This window comes from Ursus arctos, unplaced genomic scaffold (genome assembly GCF_023065955.2).
Source record: "Ursus arctos isolate Adak ecotype North America unplaced genomic scaffold, UrsArc2.0 scaffold_13, whole genome shotgun sequence".
NCBI classification, from domain to species: domain Eukaryota; kingdom Metazoa; phylum Chordata; class Mammalia; order Carnivora; family Ursidae; genus Ursus; species Ursus arctos.
The window spans coordinates 21743894-21762496 of record NW_026622797.1 but is presented as its reverse complement, the minus strand read 5'-3'; the positions used below and the strand labels follow the sequence as shown (position 1 = coordinate 21762496).

At 41.3% G+C, this 18603-nt stretch overlaps 1 protein-coding gene across 20 annotated transcripts in view; it reads left to right on the top strand.

Annotated features, from left to right (window-relative positions):
* AIG1 (androgen induced 1) overlaps positions 1 to 18603 on the top strand; it is a 310429-nt gene that overhangs the window by 64645 nt on the left and 227181 nt on the right. For all 20 annotated transcript variants that reach the window (XR_007191620.2, XM_026504924.4, XM_057311000.1 and 17 more), the window contains exon 3: positions 16428 to 16529. Coding sequence is in view for 19 of the 20 variants with exons in the window: in XM_026504924.4 (XP_026360709.1) it covers positions 16428 to 16529 (102 nt within the window). In the remaining variant the exon portion in view is untranslated. The remainder of the gene's footprint in view (positions 1 to 16427; positions 16530 to 18603) is intronic.

Below are 18603 nucleotides of genomic sequence, written 5' to 3'. Positions count from 1 at the left end.
GTTTATGCTCTAAATTTAAAGGTTAATTGTTCCTAGAGGAAGAAAGAAGATTGATATGCAGTTGATACGATGCTCAAAAACAAATGCACCAACCTTTCCAAAAGTTCATTCCCCATTGCAAACTACGCACAGAGATTTCTACGTATTTTCCTGGTTTGTTTATGCATATAATCTAAACTAAACAAAACAAAGAAAACCTTAGCCTTTTTCATCTCCTATCTCCATAGCAATTCAGGGAGAGCAAAGTGGCCATTTGTGGGTGTCCCAGTGTGCTGGGACGATACTTAAATGTCACTGTAGTCCAGGACCAAAGACCCAGACACTCAATTTTGTCCATCTTTTCTAAGGTGATCCTTCTCTCAGGCAATGAGCTCATGCTAACTAAATGATTACAGACTAAATTTTTAGCTCAGAAAGATAATTGAATAATTTGTAATGACAAAAAAGAAATTGTCAGGCAGACTAGAATCTGCATAAACTCTCCCTGCAATAGAACAATTTGAAGAAGACAAAGAGTAGCCAGAAGACTTTCAGGTGAACTCAAATCCAAGGCAAAGGGCAGTAATTGGATGATATTAGTAGCAGGTGGTCAGAATTCTAGTCCGATGCATCCTTTGCACCATAGGGACTCACCTGCCAGGTAGATCGGAAGCTACCTTGGGTAGCCAGGGGTGCCTGTCCTCTATGCGAGCTGAAGACCCATTCTTGCCCTGTTTTATCCAAAGCCTACCCACTATGATGATACTTTTCCCTGTTAACATATCCTTTATGGGAAGCCTGTAATTCATTTAATCAGGCTTCAGATTCCACTGTTATAATAGTATTCTGGTCAGGCCATTGTGATATTGTACCCAAGGCACTGAATATAGGCAGTCATTGATCCACAGTCACCTGACAGGATGCTTCTACAAAAGGATGCGCTAATTACTTAACTTTTATCAGACTAGATTAAATTAGATCTTTCTTAATTTTATTCTCAGGTGGTAACTTTAAATTCAAGTTGAAGTTAGCTGGATGTCTCTCCTGTGTACTTAGAGCTGCCTTGCGGATATTCATTTTAATGTAATCCCATCCAATAATAGACTACTATCCCCTTCTATCAAAAGAGAGAGAGCCAGAGAGCCAGAGTTTGATTATTGAGTGATCTTATGTGACAAAAGGTCTAAATAGTTTTTTGAAAAAGAAATTTCTGCCAATGCTATTTGATTGGCTCTGGTTCTCTAACAAAATAAAAATAGCCTCATGTGAGGTTTATGGATATGTTTAATTATTTTATTTGTTGTCACTTGACAGAGAGTCAAAGATGCCTCACTCAGTTTGTTTTGGAGTGGAATTCAATTTAAAATGGGTCCGTTTTAAACTTTGAACCCATAAAAAGAGGGTTAGATGTTAGAATGCAAAAATGACCCACCTTATGGGGCGATCTCACCTGTGTGAGGCATAAAGAGACCAGATGTAGTCAAAAGAACACAAGCCTTGGAGAAAGATGTGGGTTTTAAATCTGGATCCACCACTTCGTAATGCACATTTCATAGGCTCCCCAAATCTTGGTTTTCTAATGTGATGAGTGGGCTCAATGAAACCTAACTCGCTTGGGTTATTGTAAAGGATAATGAAAGACACAGAGTATCTAGAACTGTATCCAGCAGGATGACAAGGTGTCAAAGAGTGTCAATTTCCTTCCGTTTGCCCCAAAAGTGGCCTCACATCACAGAGAATGTCCTGAGAGATGAGAGCATCTTTTAGCAAAGTATTTACACCGCCCCATTGCAAACACTCATTCAAAAGGTTAGAGGGTGCAAGTTCTTGAAATTCCAAGGGTATATATGGTCATGCCATGCAGAATCCCAGAAGTTCTTATGGTTCGTGAAGGCAGTAGAAGGTGGGAGGAAAGGTTCAAATACTGGTAAAAGGCTTCAGGGGAAAATAATATACCATCAGTGGGGTTTATGTTGTAAGGTAGAATTGGGTCTGCTCTGCTACAACCTTCTCACCCATAATTTCCAACTTAGTTCACCTGGAAATTTTGGACGTGGTGGATATATGTTTTATTTTCTGGTGTGAATCAGCAACTGATTGATTGAACTAGAGGGTTGAAATTTGCACAAAAGAGGAAGAAATCCTGATTTCTTAAAAGATCTGACCTGTCTTTAGAATTTTCATCAGAGAAATCTATGTTATTATTGAGGAATATTAGACTTGTTTCCAAGTTTTTGGCAGTTCTGGGCAATACGGCTTTGAACATTCTTTTTTTTTTTTTTTTTTTTTAAGATTTTATTTATTTATTCGACAGAGATAGAGACAGCCAGCGAGAGAGGGAACACAAGCAGGGGTAGTGGGAGAGGAAGAAGCAGGCTCATAGCAGAGTAGCCTGATGTGGGGCTCGATCCCGTAACGCTGGGATCACACCCTGAGCCAAAGGCAGATGCTTAACTGCTGTGCCACCCAGGCGCCCCGGCTTTGAACATTCTTGTACATTAATTCTCCTGCTCCACATACATAAGAGATTCTTCAGGAAAAATGTTCCTAAACAGTATGCTGCAGTGAAATACAAGTGTGCCAACACATGTCGATCACCTCCACCCCTGCGAATCTGAGCATGGTCTGGGGTACCATACTCCCCAGCAGGGGACTTTTATTCCTTGTTTGCTGAGAATTCTTATCAAGAATGATTGCCACATTTTATCACTTTTTTTTTCTTGCACCCTTAGAGGTGTTTCATTGATCCTTTCCTGTATGCTTGTTTTCTATTTCATTAATCATTTGGCTATTCTTTGCTGTCTTCTGAACATGTATACCTCACTCATTAATTTTTACACATTCCTTTCTACTGTAAGTATAGGAGCCTGTAAAAATTCCCCCAATTAACACTTTAACTACATCCCACAAGAATTGTATCTACCATTTTTATTACTGTTTATTTCTAAATATTTTCAAGAGTCCATTACGATTTTGTGTTCTATCCCTCAGTTTTTAAAGTATGTTTTTAGGTTTCCAAATGTACAGGGATTTTTATGTTTCTATTATTGATTTCAAACTCAATTGCACTTTGGCCAGAGGCTATGATCAGTAAGACACCAATACTCTGCAATTTTTTAAAATTGTTTTTTGGCTTAAATGGTGGCAGATTTTTATATTCTTAACTTGAGCTTAAAAAGAACACAAAATTCAGATCACTACATCTTCCTGAAAGCTCATATCAGGCCACAAACCCACATGATTGCTATCTTAAGGTTCTGATGGCTATCTTATGGTTATGAATTTTCAGGGTAATTTTTCTTTCTCTTTTTTCTCAATACAGAACTAAGGTTCCAGCAGGTATGCTTTCCTTAGTGCTATCTTCTCTGCCAAGTTGAGGGTCACCCTTTCACTGAGGGTGTAACCCTCTGGGGTACTAGCTTCAGGTGGAGGCCTCACTAGGGCTTCCCACCTTGGACAGTCTTTTTTTTTTTTTTTGTAATAATATTTTTTTATTATGTTAGTCACCATACAGTACATCCCTGGTTTTTTATGTAAAGTTTGATGATTCATTAGTTGCGTATAACACCCAGTGCACCATGCGATACGTGCCCTCCTTACTACCCATCACCAGCCTATCCCATTCCCCCACCCACCTCCCCTCTGGAGCCCTCAGTTTGTTTCTCAGAGTCCATAGTCTCTCATGCTTCATTCCCCCTTCTGATTACCCCCCTTTCTTTATCCCTTTCTTCTTCTACCAATCTTCCTAGTTCTTATGTTCCATAGATGAAAGAAACCATATAATTGTCTTTCTCTGCTTGACTTATTTCACTTAGCATTATCTCCTCCAGTGCCATCCATGTTGCAACAAATGTTGAGAAATCGTTCTTTTTGATAGCTGAGTAATATTCCATTGTATATATGGACCACATCTTCTTAATCCAGTCATCTGTTGAAGGGCATCTTGGCTCCTTCCACGATTTAGCTTGTGGACAATGCTGCTATGAACCTACCCTATGATCCACCTTGGACAGTCTTTATCTCCTACCTCCTCAATTCCACAGAGCAACCAAAGATAAGGTTGGGGTCACTGTGGTTTGACAGATACTTCTGGAAGAAAGCTAGCCTCTGGTGCTTGCTGATCTCCTGGGATTCTCACTCACTTTATTTTGACATCTAGTTTTGCTACTTTTTGTCACATAGTGGTTTATTTTAAAAGATGCTTCATGTTTCCTGGATATGTTATGAAACAACAAAATCAAGGTTATATAGTATGATATGTATATTTAAGAAGGGGAGACACACACAGATATGAACATATAGGCATTTATATGTGTGGGTGTGTACCTTTTTTCTTGTATTTGCAAAAAGAAACACTGAAAGGATGAAAGAGAAACTAATATATGGTTACCTAAATATTTATTTAAGCTTTTTTTTTTTTTTTTTTTTTTTTGGTGGTGGTGGTGGTAGTTTTCATTGGGAGAATGAATGTGGGAGGGAGAGTATATCCACCATAAAGCTATATAAGTAAGTTCTGATTCCCTTTCTACCACATCTTATCTAGAGAACAGGTTCACCCGTGGCTCCTACTGAATCTCCTTTGTATGAGTGTCTCCATGATAGAAGTTATCTTACCTTGAAGTCCTTTTTCAAGAAACGATTGTGCCAAATATATCAGGGTTAACCCATACCATTGTGGAGTTAAAGACCTTTACTGTTCCCATTGTGTTTATTAGCTCCAGCTGTATTACTGTGCATTTTTCTGCAGTGCCTGATCACCCTTTTCAGCCCACCTGTGCAATTGGCTGTGCTCTTTGTAGTTTTCCAACTGATTTGCAACTACCGATTCACGCTTATCATATCAGTCAGACCTTAGTATCTTTCTCCCCCTATCTCTTTCTGTAGCTTGGTGGATGACCAGAAAGTGAAATGGACAGACTTTCTACCCCCAGGGGCTCATCTTCTCCACACCCTACCTCCGCACAGTGCATACCATCTTACTAACCAGGCCCACAACCTCTAGGATGCTCTCGATGCAGTGTAATAAGACTTCAAAAGAAGGCTGCTACCGCTAGAAGCCACTCCCAGGCAATTTTGGGTCCACTTGATGGGGAATAAAAGCAAACATAAAAGCTATCATTTCTATGTTTCAGTCAGTGTTGAAACAGGCCAACCAGAGATGCCTGAGACTCTGAAAAGAGGCAGAGCCTGATTGGTGTGGTTTCAGCCTGTAGGTACAGGGTAGTACCCGCCTGACCCTGGGCAAAGCATCTGAGGACTTGGGTCATAAGCACCCAGACCCATAAGCTGGTATTCTGGGGAAAGACTTGCATCCCAAAGATGACATGAGAATCAGATAGGAGCTTATTAAGTAAAATTTGAGTAAGGAGGGGAGCATGACTGCAAGGTGTAACACAAGACCCAAATATTAGTTAGGACCAGCAAATATTCTATTTCTCTCTCCAGTGAATATGAATTTGCTGGAGGGAGGAGGAACCTGGTCAAATAATCCTTGTTGAGATGCTTGAGATGCCACCAATGCATTTATTCCTAGCAAAGACAAGAATGGGTCTCCTGACTGGTCCTGCATTCCGTGCTCCTGTCTTATGGCTTTGGGTGCCATGTTTGATCCAGAAGAGCAGCCTGGTGATTTTGCTCCATGTGTCACCATCTTTCTTTTTCTTCTGGGTTCCTAGAATGATTAACCAAACATTTACTCACCAGACATTCATCAAGTTCCTGTTATATGCAGGCCTTCTTAGAGGATTTAGAAATGAAATAGTCTTTGGCATTTAATCATTCATTCATTCAACTATTAATTGCTTCAAAAGTATGTACTATTATGTACAAGACGTATTAAGGGAGGTTAAAAGCATTGGCTCTGGGGTTTCATTGTCTGGCTTCACATAATAGCTTGGCCACTTTTTGACCCTGGGAAAGTTACTAAAATTTTCTAAAGCTAATTTGTTCATCGATAAAACCAGAAGAATAATAGCTACCTCAGGATAGTTGTAATTCTGAAATAATATTTTGCCTGTGAAGCCCCTGACCTAGACAAAGTAGAAGCTAAATAGGTATAAACCAGCCTTCATAAAGCCCTGGAAAAGAGTACATGTACATAATATTCTCAAAATGTTAAAATACAGTGGTGGAGAACACATGCATAGTTGGCAGGGGTAAGGTTGAGGAAGGGTATGACCCCGAGGAGGTAGCCCTGGGGACTTTCTGGGTGGTGATGGAACTCTTTGGAATCCTGATTGGGTAGAGGTTACACAAATGTGTACATGTGGTCAAATTTCACAGTTCAACATGGCCCCTCAGAAAATGAATGCCTGTAAAAACTGGTGAAATCTGAATGGGTCTATCGTTTATAGTATTAGGCCAATGTCAGTTTTCTGGTTTGAAAATGTACCAGGCTTGCATCAGATGTTATCCTTAGGAGAAGCTGGTTGAAAGAGACACAGGAATTCACTGTGTTATTTTTCAACTTCTTGTGAGTCTTTGATTATTTCAAAATAAAGAGTTAAGAAGTAAACATATAAAGCGCCAAGGAAGATGTGATGATGCAACAGAGAGGAAATCAACTGGTCCTTACTCTCCCAGAGTTCCCATCCCACTGGGAAGAGAAATCAGTAATGACACTGTCACTGATTCCGTCATGATTATGCTGAGCATTGTGAAGGAAAGCCATAATGTGCTACTGGAGCTCATGCAAGGAGAAGGGGCAATGCAGGAGAGGCTTCTTGGAGGTTATGCTATTTCGGACCCTGTCTGTATGGTGACGGTGAGCTGGCAGGGCTGGTAGAAGGCATTCCAGGTAAATGGAGCAGCAGATGAGGGGCAGACAGAGACTTCCAGCAGCTTAGGGGGGCCAGCAAGTTAAAGGATGTGTAAGGGTTATGAGCAGAGGCCTGAGGTGGGTCAGGGAAAGAAGTAATTACTTTTGATGAAAAATTGCAGGGGATTTTTAGGTGGTGGGGACAACTGCGCCATGAAAGTAACACTTGATAGAGTTTGGATTTGGGGGGAAAAATGTAATGAATCTCAAGCTGCAGTTACAAGAAAGCACAGAGGAATGGATACTTGGAAGTGTGTGGTGAGTTTGGGAAACTATACATAGTCGGCTGATTGGGTTCCTGGAAGAAGCTGGAAGGAGACTGGAAAGAGAATTTGGGACCAGATCACAACGGGAGTTTTGGTTTTATTCTGCAAGCAAGGGGGAGCCATTGGAGGTTTTAAACTGAGAAGGTCTTAAACGTTTTTAATAAGATAACTCCGAGGCCAAGATAAAGCATGGATAGAATTTAAAGGAAACTGATGCCAGTGGCTCTAGCCAAGGGGCCACCACAACAGTCCAGAATAGGGACAGCATGGTCTGGAACTGGGGTAAAGGCAGTAGACACTGGGAGCAGGGAATGACAGAGGAGACTTTGTGAAAGTCAGCTCAAAAGGTGATGGTGACCTCGGATCCAGGAGCTTCACTCTTAGTCATTTATTCCTCTGAGAAAGGTACCCATATGGGTGCATAAAAACATACACAGGACATCCCATTGCAGCATCGTTGGCAGCTGCAACAATTGGAATGAAGATACATCTCTATTAGTGAGCGCTTAAGTAAATTATGGCGCATAATCACGCAATGTGTACTCTGAAGTGCTTAAGAAAAATGGGTTATCACTGTAAAACATTTTTAAGTTAAAAAAATTGCAGAAGACTAGCTAAAGTGTGATCTAATTCTCTAAAATAGTGAATGGAATGCCCTTTAGATGTGTAGGAAAAGACCTTTTAAGGGTATACCTATCCTTTTGGCAATGACTGTCTCTATAGGGCGAGATTACAAAGAACTTTCACTTCTTATACATTTCTTTATGGTGATGTATTACAGATATTTTCATGCTTAAATGTGTCTGTCTGTGGCACTCATACGTGCATGGAATGGTCTTAGATTGGCTTTCCTGTGAACAGGCTCAGGGACGGAGGGTGCATGGAGAAGAAGGGGGTTCTTGGGAGAAATACCTGTTTGGAAGGAAGGAAGACAGTATTGGGTAGAAGGAGATGACCCACACGGCAGCTGTAACTTGCATCCTGGGACCTATAGAGCTGGGATGACCTTTCAGAGTTGCCCTAAGTGGGGCAAAGGGGCTGGGTGTTAGTTTCTTGGCATCGGTCAGTCATTGGATTTAGACTGCCCCCCGGGAAGGGGCATGACTCAGGCAAGACAGTTCCCTGCAGTTCCCAATGAGGGATGCAGCTCACAGGGGCCAACAACCAGTCAGTATCCCCAACACCTAGGGGATGGACACATGGGCCCTGAAGAGGGAATCTGGGAGAAGCACTACAATACCCACCCCCCTCCCCCGTTATTTGATGTAAGCATTGAAGCTGTTCTCTGACTTTGCAGACGTTGCTGAATGACCACACTTAGCTTGTGTGAATATGAAGATAAAGGAGGAAAAATGATGATCTTAATGCAGCACAAAATTCAGTGAAATGAAAACGTTTTTGGTTTTAAAAAATCTTAGCAATTAAGACTAGAAAGCAGTTTATTTAGCCTGATGAGCACTTCCTCGAGCCTGCCCTTTCACTGAAGCTCTGGCCCCTCTGTGGGACAAGGTCCACGGGCACCGTATCTGCTCCACCAATGTGCATGAGCGCAAGGCCACGGTCATCCGTGTCCATGGCCATGGTCCACAGAGCACTCTGATTCTGGTATGGACATTTGCCGCCATGGCGGCCCCAGTTTCTGTGTTTGCTAGTGTTCTGGTTTTGCCCCTGTTCTGTTTTTGTCTGTATAGGTTGTGTGTGTGTATTTTTTTTTCAACTCCCAGTGATTTCCCTTCCTTTTTTGTCTGCTCAGCAATATATTTGAAAGTATATTTGTTGTGATTTATTTAGCACCTAGTGTCGCACAGTAGGAAAGTTTTTCGGTGTATCTAGTCTACAGTACTGAAGAAAGCTAAACCCTCACTGTCTTTACCAAAGGCAGTTTTTCCTTTTACTGCTTATAATGTGACTTTCAGTTTTATGTAGTTTTATATTATATATTTTATTTCTTAAGCTCTCCACTCTTCTCTTGCTCTGTCTTCTTTATTTAATCTCAGATTTTCATCTTTGACCTCTTTTCTTTAATGGAGAATTATTTGAACATTAATTAATCATTTTTCTGGTTTGTATTCAGTTGCCTTTTGGGGGGGTGGTCATATTCCACTTTATCTCTCTCTCTCTCGTGGTATTTATGAATACATTCCATGCTATTTCTTTTCTTATGATTACTTATCCTTAAATTGGTTCTTTCCGAGCCAACTATTTGCGAAAGGATAGAACTGGAGACAGGCTAGGGAACTGAGCTAGGGCGGCTTGAATTTCTGCCTCTTTCCCACCACCACCTCCTTTGGGGCGTGGCTTCTTTCTGCGCTACACTCATTTCTCTCTCCGGGACGCATTTTGATCACAACCGTTTTGTATGGTGACAGGAAGCTTAGCGTTCATCAGGTGAGCAGGAGCTGTCCATTCAGGCTGCTTACCACAGATCCTTTCTTGTTTACCATAACGTACCCACATCCTGCTCCTTGCAGAGATAACATGCTGGCCCGTGGCCGCATTTCACATCATCACCTCTGACACATGAAGACAAGCAGGGATCAGCACATCTCCCCAGTGCTCCCATGCATCTCAGACCTCCTGTTCCCAGCAAGGGTCAGTCAGTGTCTCTTAGAGGGCACCGCCTGCAGCGATCTCTCTGTGCTGCTCACTCGACCAGGGAAGCCTTGGATCTCATTTCTTACATCAGTCTTGCCCTGTCCTGGCTCAACTTTCCTAGTATTGAGCAGCCTATTGAAAAGGGTGGTATTTGGATTATGGGTGTTTCCTACTTTGTTGGTTTCACTTGTCCTTGTGTCTGGTTGATTTGGGGAAAGGGAGCCTTTGGTCTTCCATCCTGATCGAGAAGTCCAGAGAAGGATCATGTCAGGATGATAGAAGACATAAACAGGTGAAGGACGGGCTGGCAGGTAGAAGGTCTGAGAAGAGTTGGGCTAGAAGAATAATGCTGGAAAGAAGGGCTTCTCTTCCTCACGGACAGGAGGACAAAAAATATGAAGAGCATGAAAAAGGGATTTTAGGTCATTAGGAAGAAAATTGGAGGCTTAGAAGGGTGCTTGCTCTTATGACACGTACAAGTGTGAAGTGGTGGTGAAACGGCAACAGACAAGACAGACAAGTTCCTGTTCTCTGACGTTTCTCCTCTTCAGAAGAGAGCCAGACACTGAACAACAACACAAACTTACTTTCTATCAGCGTCTATGATAGAAAAGAACGGGGCAGCGGAGTCATTGGCAAGGCGTTGGTGAAGAGGTGCCGTTTCAGCTAGACCTGAAGGGACAGAGAATGCAGCCCAGTGAAAATGGGGTACGAGAATTCCTGGCAGAAAGAGTAGGAAATGCGAGGAGCCTGAGGCACCAAAGAGCTTAATGAGTTTCAGGAAGGAATTGCCAGTTGGAGCTTAGGGAGCAAGAGACAATGTGGTACAATCTGAGGTCAGAGAGAAAGGCAGGCGGCGAGTCAAATGGGCACTATAGGAGCTGGGCTTTTATTCTCACATTATTTACTCAGTCAGAAGGGACCATTAAGGACCTAAATGTAGGTAAACATGGATAAATTATAAATTCTACCACAAAGATTATAGTTGAAGGCTGTGGAAAAAAGGCGGCAACATGTGCTTCAGAAGCTCTCTAAATGCAGATGCTGGTTTTAAGGTAATTTGAGCATCGTGCACAGAGTAAAAAAATGTAGTGTTACTCACAGCCTCATAATTACAAGTAGAGGTATTCTATGTCACATTTCCAGGAATGAGTACTAGAAACTAACTGTACTCTGGAACAAAAGATACTGTAACATTTCAGAGGGGCCTATGCTTGGCTGTGCCTTGCTGAATTTGAGGGTATGGCTGAGGGAAGTCAGCCAGGCGAACATGTCGGGACTCGGAATCTTCTAGACCTGGAGGGTGGGAAGACAAGGGCCTTGTCAAAATGAGAGAGTCTCTGTCTGCTTGGGGACCATCAGAGACAAAGCCAGCTAGCATCCAAAACGCACAACATATTCTCATGCTCTGTTTGTTTGGAAGGAGAAAGCACAATGAGAAACATGTCTGTATATTACCCGGAGATAAGTGATGGGAAAGGAAATCGTGACAAGGAAACCTGGAAGCAAAGTAATAGAGCTCAAATCAGGATTCAATTTTCTTTTTCCAGTAGGTATTTGGTAAATTCTGAGTACTAATAGATTAATTTTAAAGGAAAGCGATTTCATAGGATCATGTCATACTGAAGTTGAAGACTTCAGAGATGTATTCATTTATTTTCTCCTTCCCTCCTTCAACAGTGGATGTTTGAGGTATGCTAAATGGCCTTTATAGACCAACCTATAGATAAGTGACTTTTCTCTTTGACCTCCTTCATGGTACATTTCTCTGCAACATCCTTTGCACTCTAATCAGTTTTACTAAATGCCAAAGAATTTCCCACTGATCAGTAAAGCTTCTTCTAGAAGTGGACTAAAGCTGATTAACTTCAGCTTCTATTGGATACCATAGAAGAGACTCTTTACAGAAGGAGACAAAGCATAAATCCAGTTTTCTTTTGCCTTCATTTCTAATTGTTCCAGGGGTTCAGATGAGCCCTCAACCACTAGCCATAATACAAGTACCTTGTCTGGGAAGCTTGAAGGACTGGAGAGTGCCTGAGCTCCTTCTACTCTCCGTTCAAGTACAGTATTCTGGGGCTGGCAGCTGAGAACCAGCAGGTGCACGCTGAGAAAGAGCTGGCCACTATGGTGGAACGTTGCAGTGGTACTTCCCCTGTCCAAGAGAACCTATTTTTGTTTCATATTCATGCCCTGGTGGTAGAGTTCAAACTTATTTTGGGTTTGCTGATGACCATACTATCAAGAGGATATCAGTGCATGAAGCCAAGAAGCCACCATCTGTGCTGTGTTTCTCTCTCAAGAATTATTTAGAAGGCTGATTATTCAGTTAGCTGGGCCTCTTGGCCTTCTAGTGTTATGCTAAGAAAGGTGACTAACACTTTCTTGAAAGTCACTTCACTTTTAATAACCCACGAAATTCCCTTAATATATGCTAGGGGTGAAAGGATTTATCACATTACGCCAGTAAGTACTGACCCCACAATGCTCTCCATGTGGTGGGAACACCACGAATGATCATGTATGGTGAACAGAAAGCAGCTCTCCACAGTGGTGTGCTAGTCAATGATTAACAACTGGCTCTCCAAGGAGAAAACACCTGATTTGTAGCTTTCGCTGATTTCTGTAGCTGAAGAGTGAGAACAGCTTGATAAGCTGAAAACTTAGATGAGATAGAGAAATTCCATAAAGGACAAAAATGACTAAATCTGAGAAACTAAAACTTTTCTCCAGAGAAAGCCGAAAACCTGGGAACTTTGTATCTATTAAAGAAATTGAATTCACAGATCTTCTCATGAGAAAAGTTATAAGTCCAGATAGCTCCTCTAGAGCAGCTTATCACTTTACACGCATCTCGTGAATCACTGAACACTACCCCCAGAACTAATGATATACTATATGTTGGCTAATTGAATTTAAATAAAAAAAATTACCCCAAAGATACAGATGTAATGAAAAAAAGATACAGATGTAATGAACATGTGCCCCCATGTTCATAACAGCAATGTTCACAATAGCCAAACTGTGGAAGGAGCCGAGATGCCCTTCAACAGACGAATGGATAAAGAAGATGTGGTCCATACACATAATGAAATATTACTCAGCCATCAGAAAGGATGAACACCCACCATTTGCATCGACATGGATGGAGCTGGAGAGGATTATGCTAAGTGAAATAAGTCTAGCAGAGAAAGACAATTATCATACTGTTTCACTCATATGTGGAACATAAGGAATAGCGTGGAGGACCACATGGGAAGGGAGGGAAAACTTGAATGGGAAGAAATCAGAGAGGGAGACAAACCATGAGAGACTCTGGAATCCAGGAACCAAACTGAGGGTTACAGAAGGGAGGGGATGGGCGATGGGGTAACCTGGTGATGGGTATTGAGGAGGGCATGTGTTGTAATGAGCACTGGGTGTTATACACAGCTAATGAATTGCTGAACACTACATCAAAAACTAATGATGTACTATATGTTGGCTAACTGAACATAATAAAAAAAAAGTTGGAAAAAAAAGAAAAGAAAAAAAAGTAGCACATTAAATAGGTAAGGAGGAACTAATACCAATCTTGCACAGAGTCCCTTGAAAACTAGAGGAGGGAGCTTTTCCCAATTTATTTCTTTGAAGCCACCATTGTCCTGTCACCAAAACTAGAAGAAGATATGAGAAAATGAAACTAACTATGGATTGATGTATTGTATAAATTAAGATGGGAGAAAAATTCTTGACAAAATATCAGCAAGTCAAATCCAGCAATATATAAAAATGGTAATACATAATGACCAAGTATTAATGGCTGGTTTAACATTTAAAATCTATATAATTCATCATATTAACAGAATAAAGGAGAAGAACTATCTGATCACCTGAGAATATAGAGCAAAGTTATCTGAAAAAACTCAGCACTTGTCCATTACATACATAAATGAAGGATAGGAGAGATTTTCCTCAAAGTGGTAAAAGGCATTTAAGAAAAACCTGCAGCTAATATCAAAATTAAATGTTCAAAGACTGGACACCTTCCTAGGAGAGGGAAGAAAGCAAGGGTGCTCACTGCTTATCACTTCTAGTCAACATTGTGCTGACGCTTATAGGTTGTGCAGTTACGAAAAGAGAAAGAAGTAAATGGTTTGTAAAGGAAGAAGAAAAGCTGTCTTTATTTGCAGATCATGTGCATATAAAAATCTAAAATAATTTACGAAAGAACTGCTCAAACTATGTGAATTTAGCCGAGCTAGAGGACACAGCCTCAATATACAAGTCATTTGTACTTTCATACACGAGTCACAAAGAATGTAAAAACAAATTCAGTACTATCTACAATAGCATAAAAAAATGAAATGTTTGATGAGAGATTTTTTAAAAATATGTGTGAGATCTGTCCACTGAAAGCTACAAACTGAAAAACCAAAGATCCACATGAATGGAGGCATCAATGATGTTCCTGGGTGAGAGGATGCAATATTATGAAGATGTTGTTTCAACCCAGATTGAATATATTGATTCAGTATGGTCGTAATCAGAATTCTAGGAGGATGTTTTTGTAGAAATTAGCAAGCTGAGATTCTAAGATTTAAATGGAAATGCAAAGGACTTAAAAGAGCTGAAAGAATTTGGAAAAGAAGAAGAATGGAAGCGTATGGTAAGCAGAATTCTAAGATGGCCCCAAGATTGCATACCCTGTGGTGCAGGCCTGTATCACCCCCTCCCCTTGAGTGTGGGAGGGGGCCTGTGAATGTGACGGGAGGTCACCCATGGTTGGGTTACATTATATGGCAAAGGTGAAGGGGTTTCCTCCTATAGCTCCATCCATGATTAAAGTAGCTTCGTGCTTGCGTGTGGACTCCCAGACGAAATGTAAAACTAGTCCTCACCTTCAGAGAGAGATACATCTTAACCACTTCACAGGTCAGAGGGTATACACATTGATTGTACAGTCAACTCTCCAGGTCAGACCCAGGAAGGAGGTCCACACAGGCCCTGAGACATACTTGTGTCTTTCTCGGGAGGAAATTCCAGGATCACAGTTTCCCAGGATGTGGTCTAGAAAAGGAGGTGGAGACTCTGGGTAGACCAGCCACTTGGCTCAGGGACTGCCTCACTCCATGGTGAGGGCCAGAGGATCAAGGTGGCTGGAGTAGGACCTTCCAAAGCCGACGTCTCAGACTTTAATGTGGATATGAATGACCCCAGGATCTCATTAAAGATGCAGAATCAGAACATCTCAGGACAGACCTGGCAATTCCACACATCTCACAAGCTCTCAGGTGACATGGGGGCTGCTGATCTGGGGACTGCATTTTGAGTCACGATGATGTAAAGTTTGGCACCCAGGTCTGAGGGCAGGTAACATTGGTATTCAGGACATTCGAAGTCTGCAGTGGGATGAATAAACCAAAGTTGTGAATAATTTGAAATTACTCGTTGTACTTGGAAAGATCCTAATGATGGTTAACATTAAGCTAATAATTTTTTTTCCATCTTGTGCATTTATCAACTGAGTGAAAAATAGTTGATGCAAAAGCAGGATAAATAACTGAAGACCTCAATCCAGTATTGAAACTGTGAGTGTGATCTCTGGTTGCCTGTTGTAATTATCCTTCAATATGTTTTATGAAATGAGAAATGTTCATAACATCTTAGGTTTTAAGGGTAAACTTTCTTTTCAGGCTACGATTACCCATGTCATAACTGACATACTTGGAAAAGAACTTGGAACCCTTCAGATTACTAGCTTGTGCTGGGAGTTTTATAAAAAGTGGCATTAAAATATTTACTACTTTTATTAATAAAATGTGGGGGTATGGATGACTTACAAGAAATGAGATAAAAATTGTTTCTGCTTAACATTCGTCTGCATTTTATCGCTTGTAGCATTTGTTATGAGATGTAACTGCAGAGACTTTGATCCCTCTCTCTGGGGTAGTTGCTTTCTCCATGCCACATTTATTGACGACGTACAAAAGCATTTGCATCTTCTTTAAAATTCTATGCTGAAGGTTAAGACCCTGGACCATTCATTTCTTTATTTTATCTGAACTTCTCTCACCATTAGTTTGAAGAAAGATAAGAGAATAAATTGAGTACTGTACTCTCTTCGGATGGTAATTTTGCTGATTGGTCTAAATAAACCTCAGGAACCCAGATGAACATGTGAGTTATTCCAGGAGAACTAGGATTCTTCCTTTGTGTTCCATACACTCTGCTTTCAATGCAGCCAAAGCCCCTGCTTAGGCTATAAAATTAATACATTTGCAGGAAATGTGACTTTGGGACATTTTATATAGCAGTGATTTTAATGCCGTTAGTGGTGAAATGGAAACTTGAGAATGTGAAGATTAATTTAAACCACATGATGGGTTCAAGGAAAATACACTATAGTTTCTTGAACGTGTGCTGACTCTGGACAGTGGAGAATGGGATCCAAAAAACCACCAGTGAACTTTTAAACCCTCTTGAGAGGATTCAAACCGACACAATTAGCCCTAAAAGGGAGCTGTTCCAGATGACAGACAGATCATTTATCTCTCCCTCGAAAACAGATCCCTTTGCCTGCGAGAACACAGTAGGGAGACCAAGGAAGGAAGAAGGACCCCACGCGTTACCACTAATGGAGTGAAGTCAGAGATCCCTTTCCAGTCATTAGCTGGTTTACGGATCCGTCTTTCACTATAGATTACGGTTCTGTTGGGTTCTTTGAACAATGGATAACCAACACGTTGTATATTGTGAATTTTAAATAAAGGATTTCTTTTCCCTTCCAGTTCGTGGTAGCGGTGTTCTGGATCATTTATGCCTATGACAGAGAGATGATTTACCCAAAGTTGCTGGATAATTTTATCCCAGGGTGGCTGAATCATGGAATGGTGAGTAGACTAAAACAAATAATTTCCTTTCATTAAAAAAAAAAATCTATTAAAGACCTATTTTCTAATTCGGGCTTTCCATAGAATGTGCCTAACTGGCGGTGGAATGAGGGGGATTATGAGATTGTAATTAGAGAAGAATACTGAATGTCAATAAAAAAAGAAAAATCTTCCCATGAAACTGAGTCACTATTAAAACTACGTAGCAGATGAATCCACAGTTTATAAGGTGTCGGTGTTGTTGGATAATACAATTGGTTCACTCTATGGATGTCTTTAATTTCTGTGCCATTCAAAGGCTTGTCCCCTGTTGGAGAGAAGGACCTAGTCCCACCTGTAGAACTCTCGAGGCCCCATTGTTCTTCCATCTCACATCAGGGGATTGTGTTGGATGTAACTAGGGCACCGGGAGAATTGCCCCTGGAGGAGCAGCAAGACTCTCTCAGAGAGCTGCTACAAGTGTTGGAAGTGTCCTTGGCAGGTTGTGCCCATTGGAGGGCATTTGCCTGGGGTGGCTAGCTCTTTCCCTTCTTCTCCGTCTGATTCCTTCTGATGCTTTAGCCACGGTGTTGCCTTCACACGTTTCAAATCAAATATTTTGGATGGTTTTCATGTCACCTTACAAGACTTGAGGATATATTTTCTGCAGAGAAATTTTGTGTTGTCTTCCCTTTCTGCTTCTGGAATTGAGCAGTTTTGTTATTAACTAAGAAGCCTACATTTTTTTGGTTACGGCAATTTTTAGAATATGTCACTGGGTGCTCCTGGTGAAAAGGGCAACCCATCAGAGAAATTATAGGGGAACGAAGAGCTAGACATCACACGTCATAGGTCCAAAATAAGTTTCCTTTCTGCCCCCAATTTTGGTATATTTGGAGAAAAGTGGTGTGTACTAACAAACAAACATTACTGTACTGAGGGGCTTTGATTAATTCTTTCCTAAGCCAACTCCTCAAAAGTGACACAGCTCAGACAACTGGCATTTTCTTTGAGTCCAATTAGAGCCGTGCTGTTGAAGGATTAACATGGCCCTTCTGGTCTAGTTCCAAACAAATTAGCTGGGTCTTGTCAGATTCATTTTGCCGTCGAAGGGTCTTTATGTGGTTACTCTGTGCCTCTCCAACTTTTGACTTTTCTTGAATGTGAAAAGCCTTTGCATAACCCAGTGTCTGCAAGCCTCCGCCCCCAGTGCCCTTCCCATTCTTTACTGGAGAACCCCTGCTCACCCTGCTAGCTTCTGTAACATCTCTCAGAAGACTCTCTTCACCCCCACAGGCCAGGTTAGCTCTCCTGTCGGCCTGAAAAGCACCTTCAAATCTCCATCAGGCATGTCGGTATCCCTCACAGGAGTGTTACTTCCTAGTGCAAACAGCAGCCTGCCAGGCCCGAGCACTCCACCCACCCACCTGGCACGTAGTAGCATCAATGCTTATTTGGAAGACTGATGCATGAATTCTGTATACAGTCGACACCCCCCCACTTATCTGAGAGGGATCTGTTCCAAAATCCCCAGGGATGTCTGAAACCGACGACAGTACCATACTATGTTTTTTCCTATACGTACATACCTACGATAAAGTTTAGCTTATAAATTAGGCACAGTATGAAATTAACAACACGAGGAGGGCCTTCGCTGAGAACCAGTGGTCGCATCGTGTGCTATAGGAGTACAGGCCTTAACTGTTTGGGCTGTCGTCCACATCCCTCAAATGCACAATATTACCTGTACACCAGAGAATAAGTCACCACCTTTGCAGATCCAGGTGCTACTTAACGTTTCGAACGGATGGTTTCTAAGTACTCATGAGGCCATTAGAACTATAACTTGACTCTTAGAATTTCCCCTCGAGTCACTTTGATGGGTTAAAGTTCTCACTCTTGGAGACAAACACTACTTAGGAATTCAAGGAGAATTTGAGTGACACAGATATTTAGGAAAGGGAAAAGATAAATGAATCAACATGTCAAATCCTCTAAGATAGTAAGAGCTCAATAGATTCTTTCCTAATGAATTTTGTCTGTGAGTAGAGATGAATGACCATTTCTTTGGTTTTCTTCATGTTCCAGTTCATGG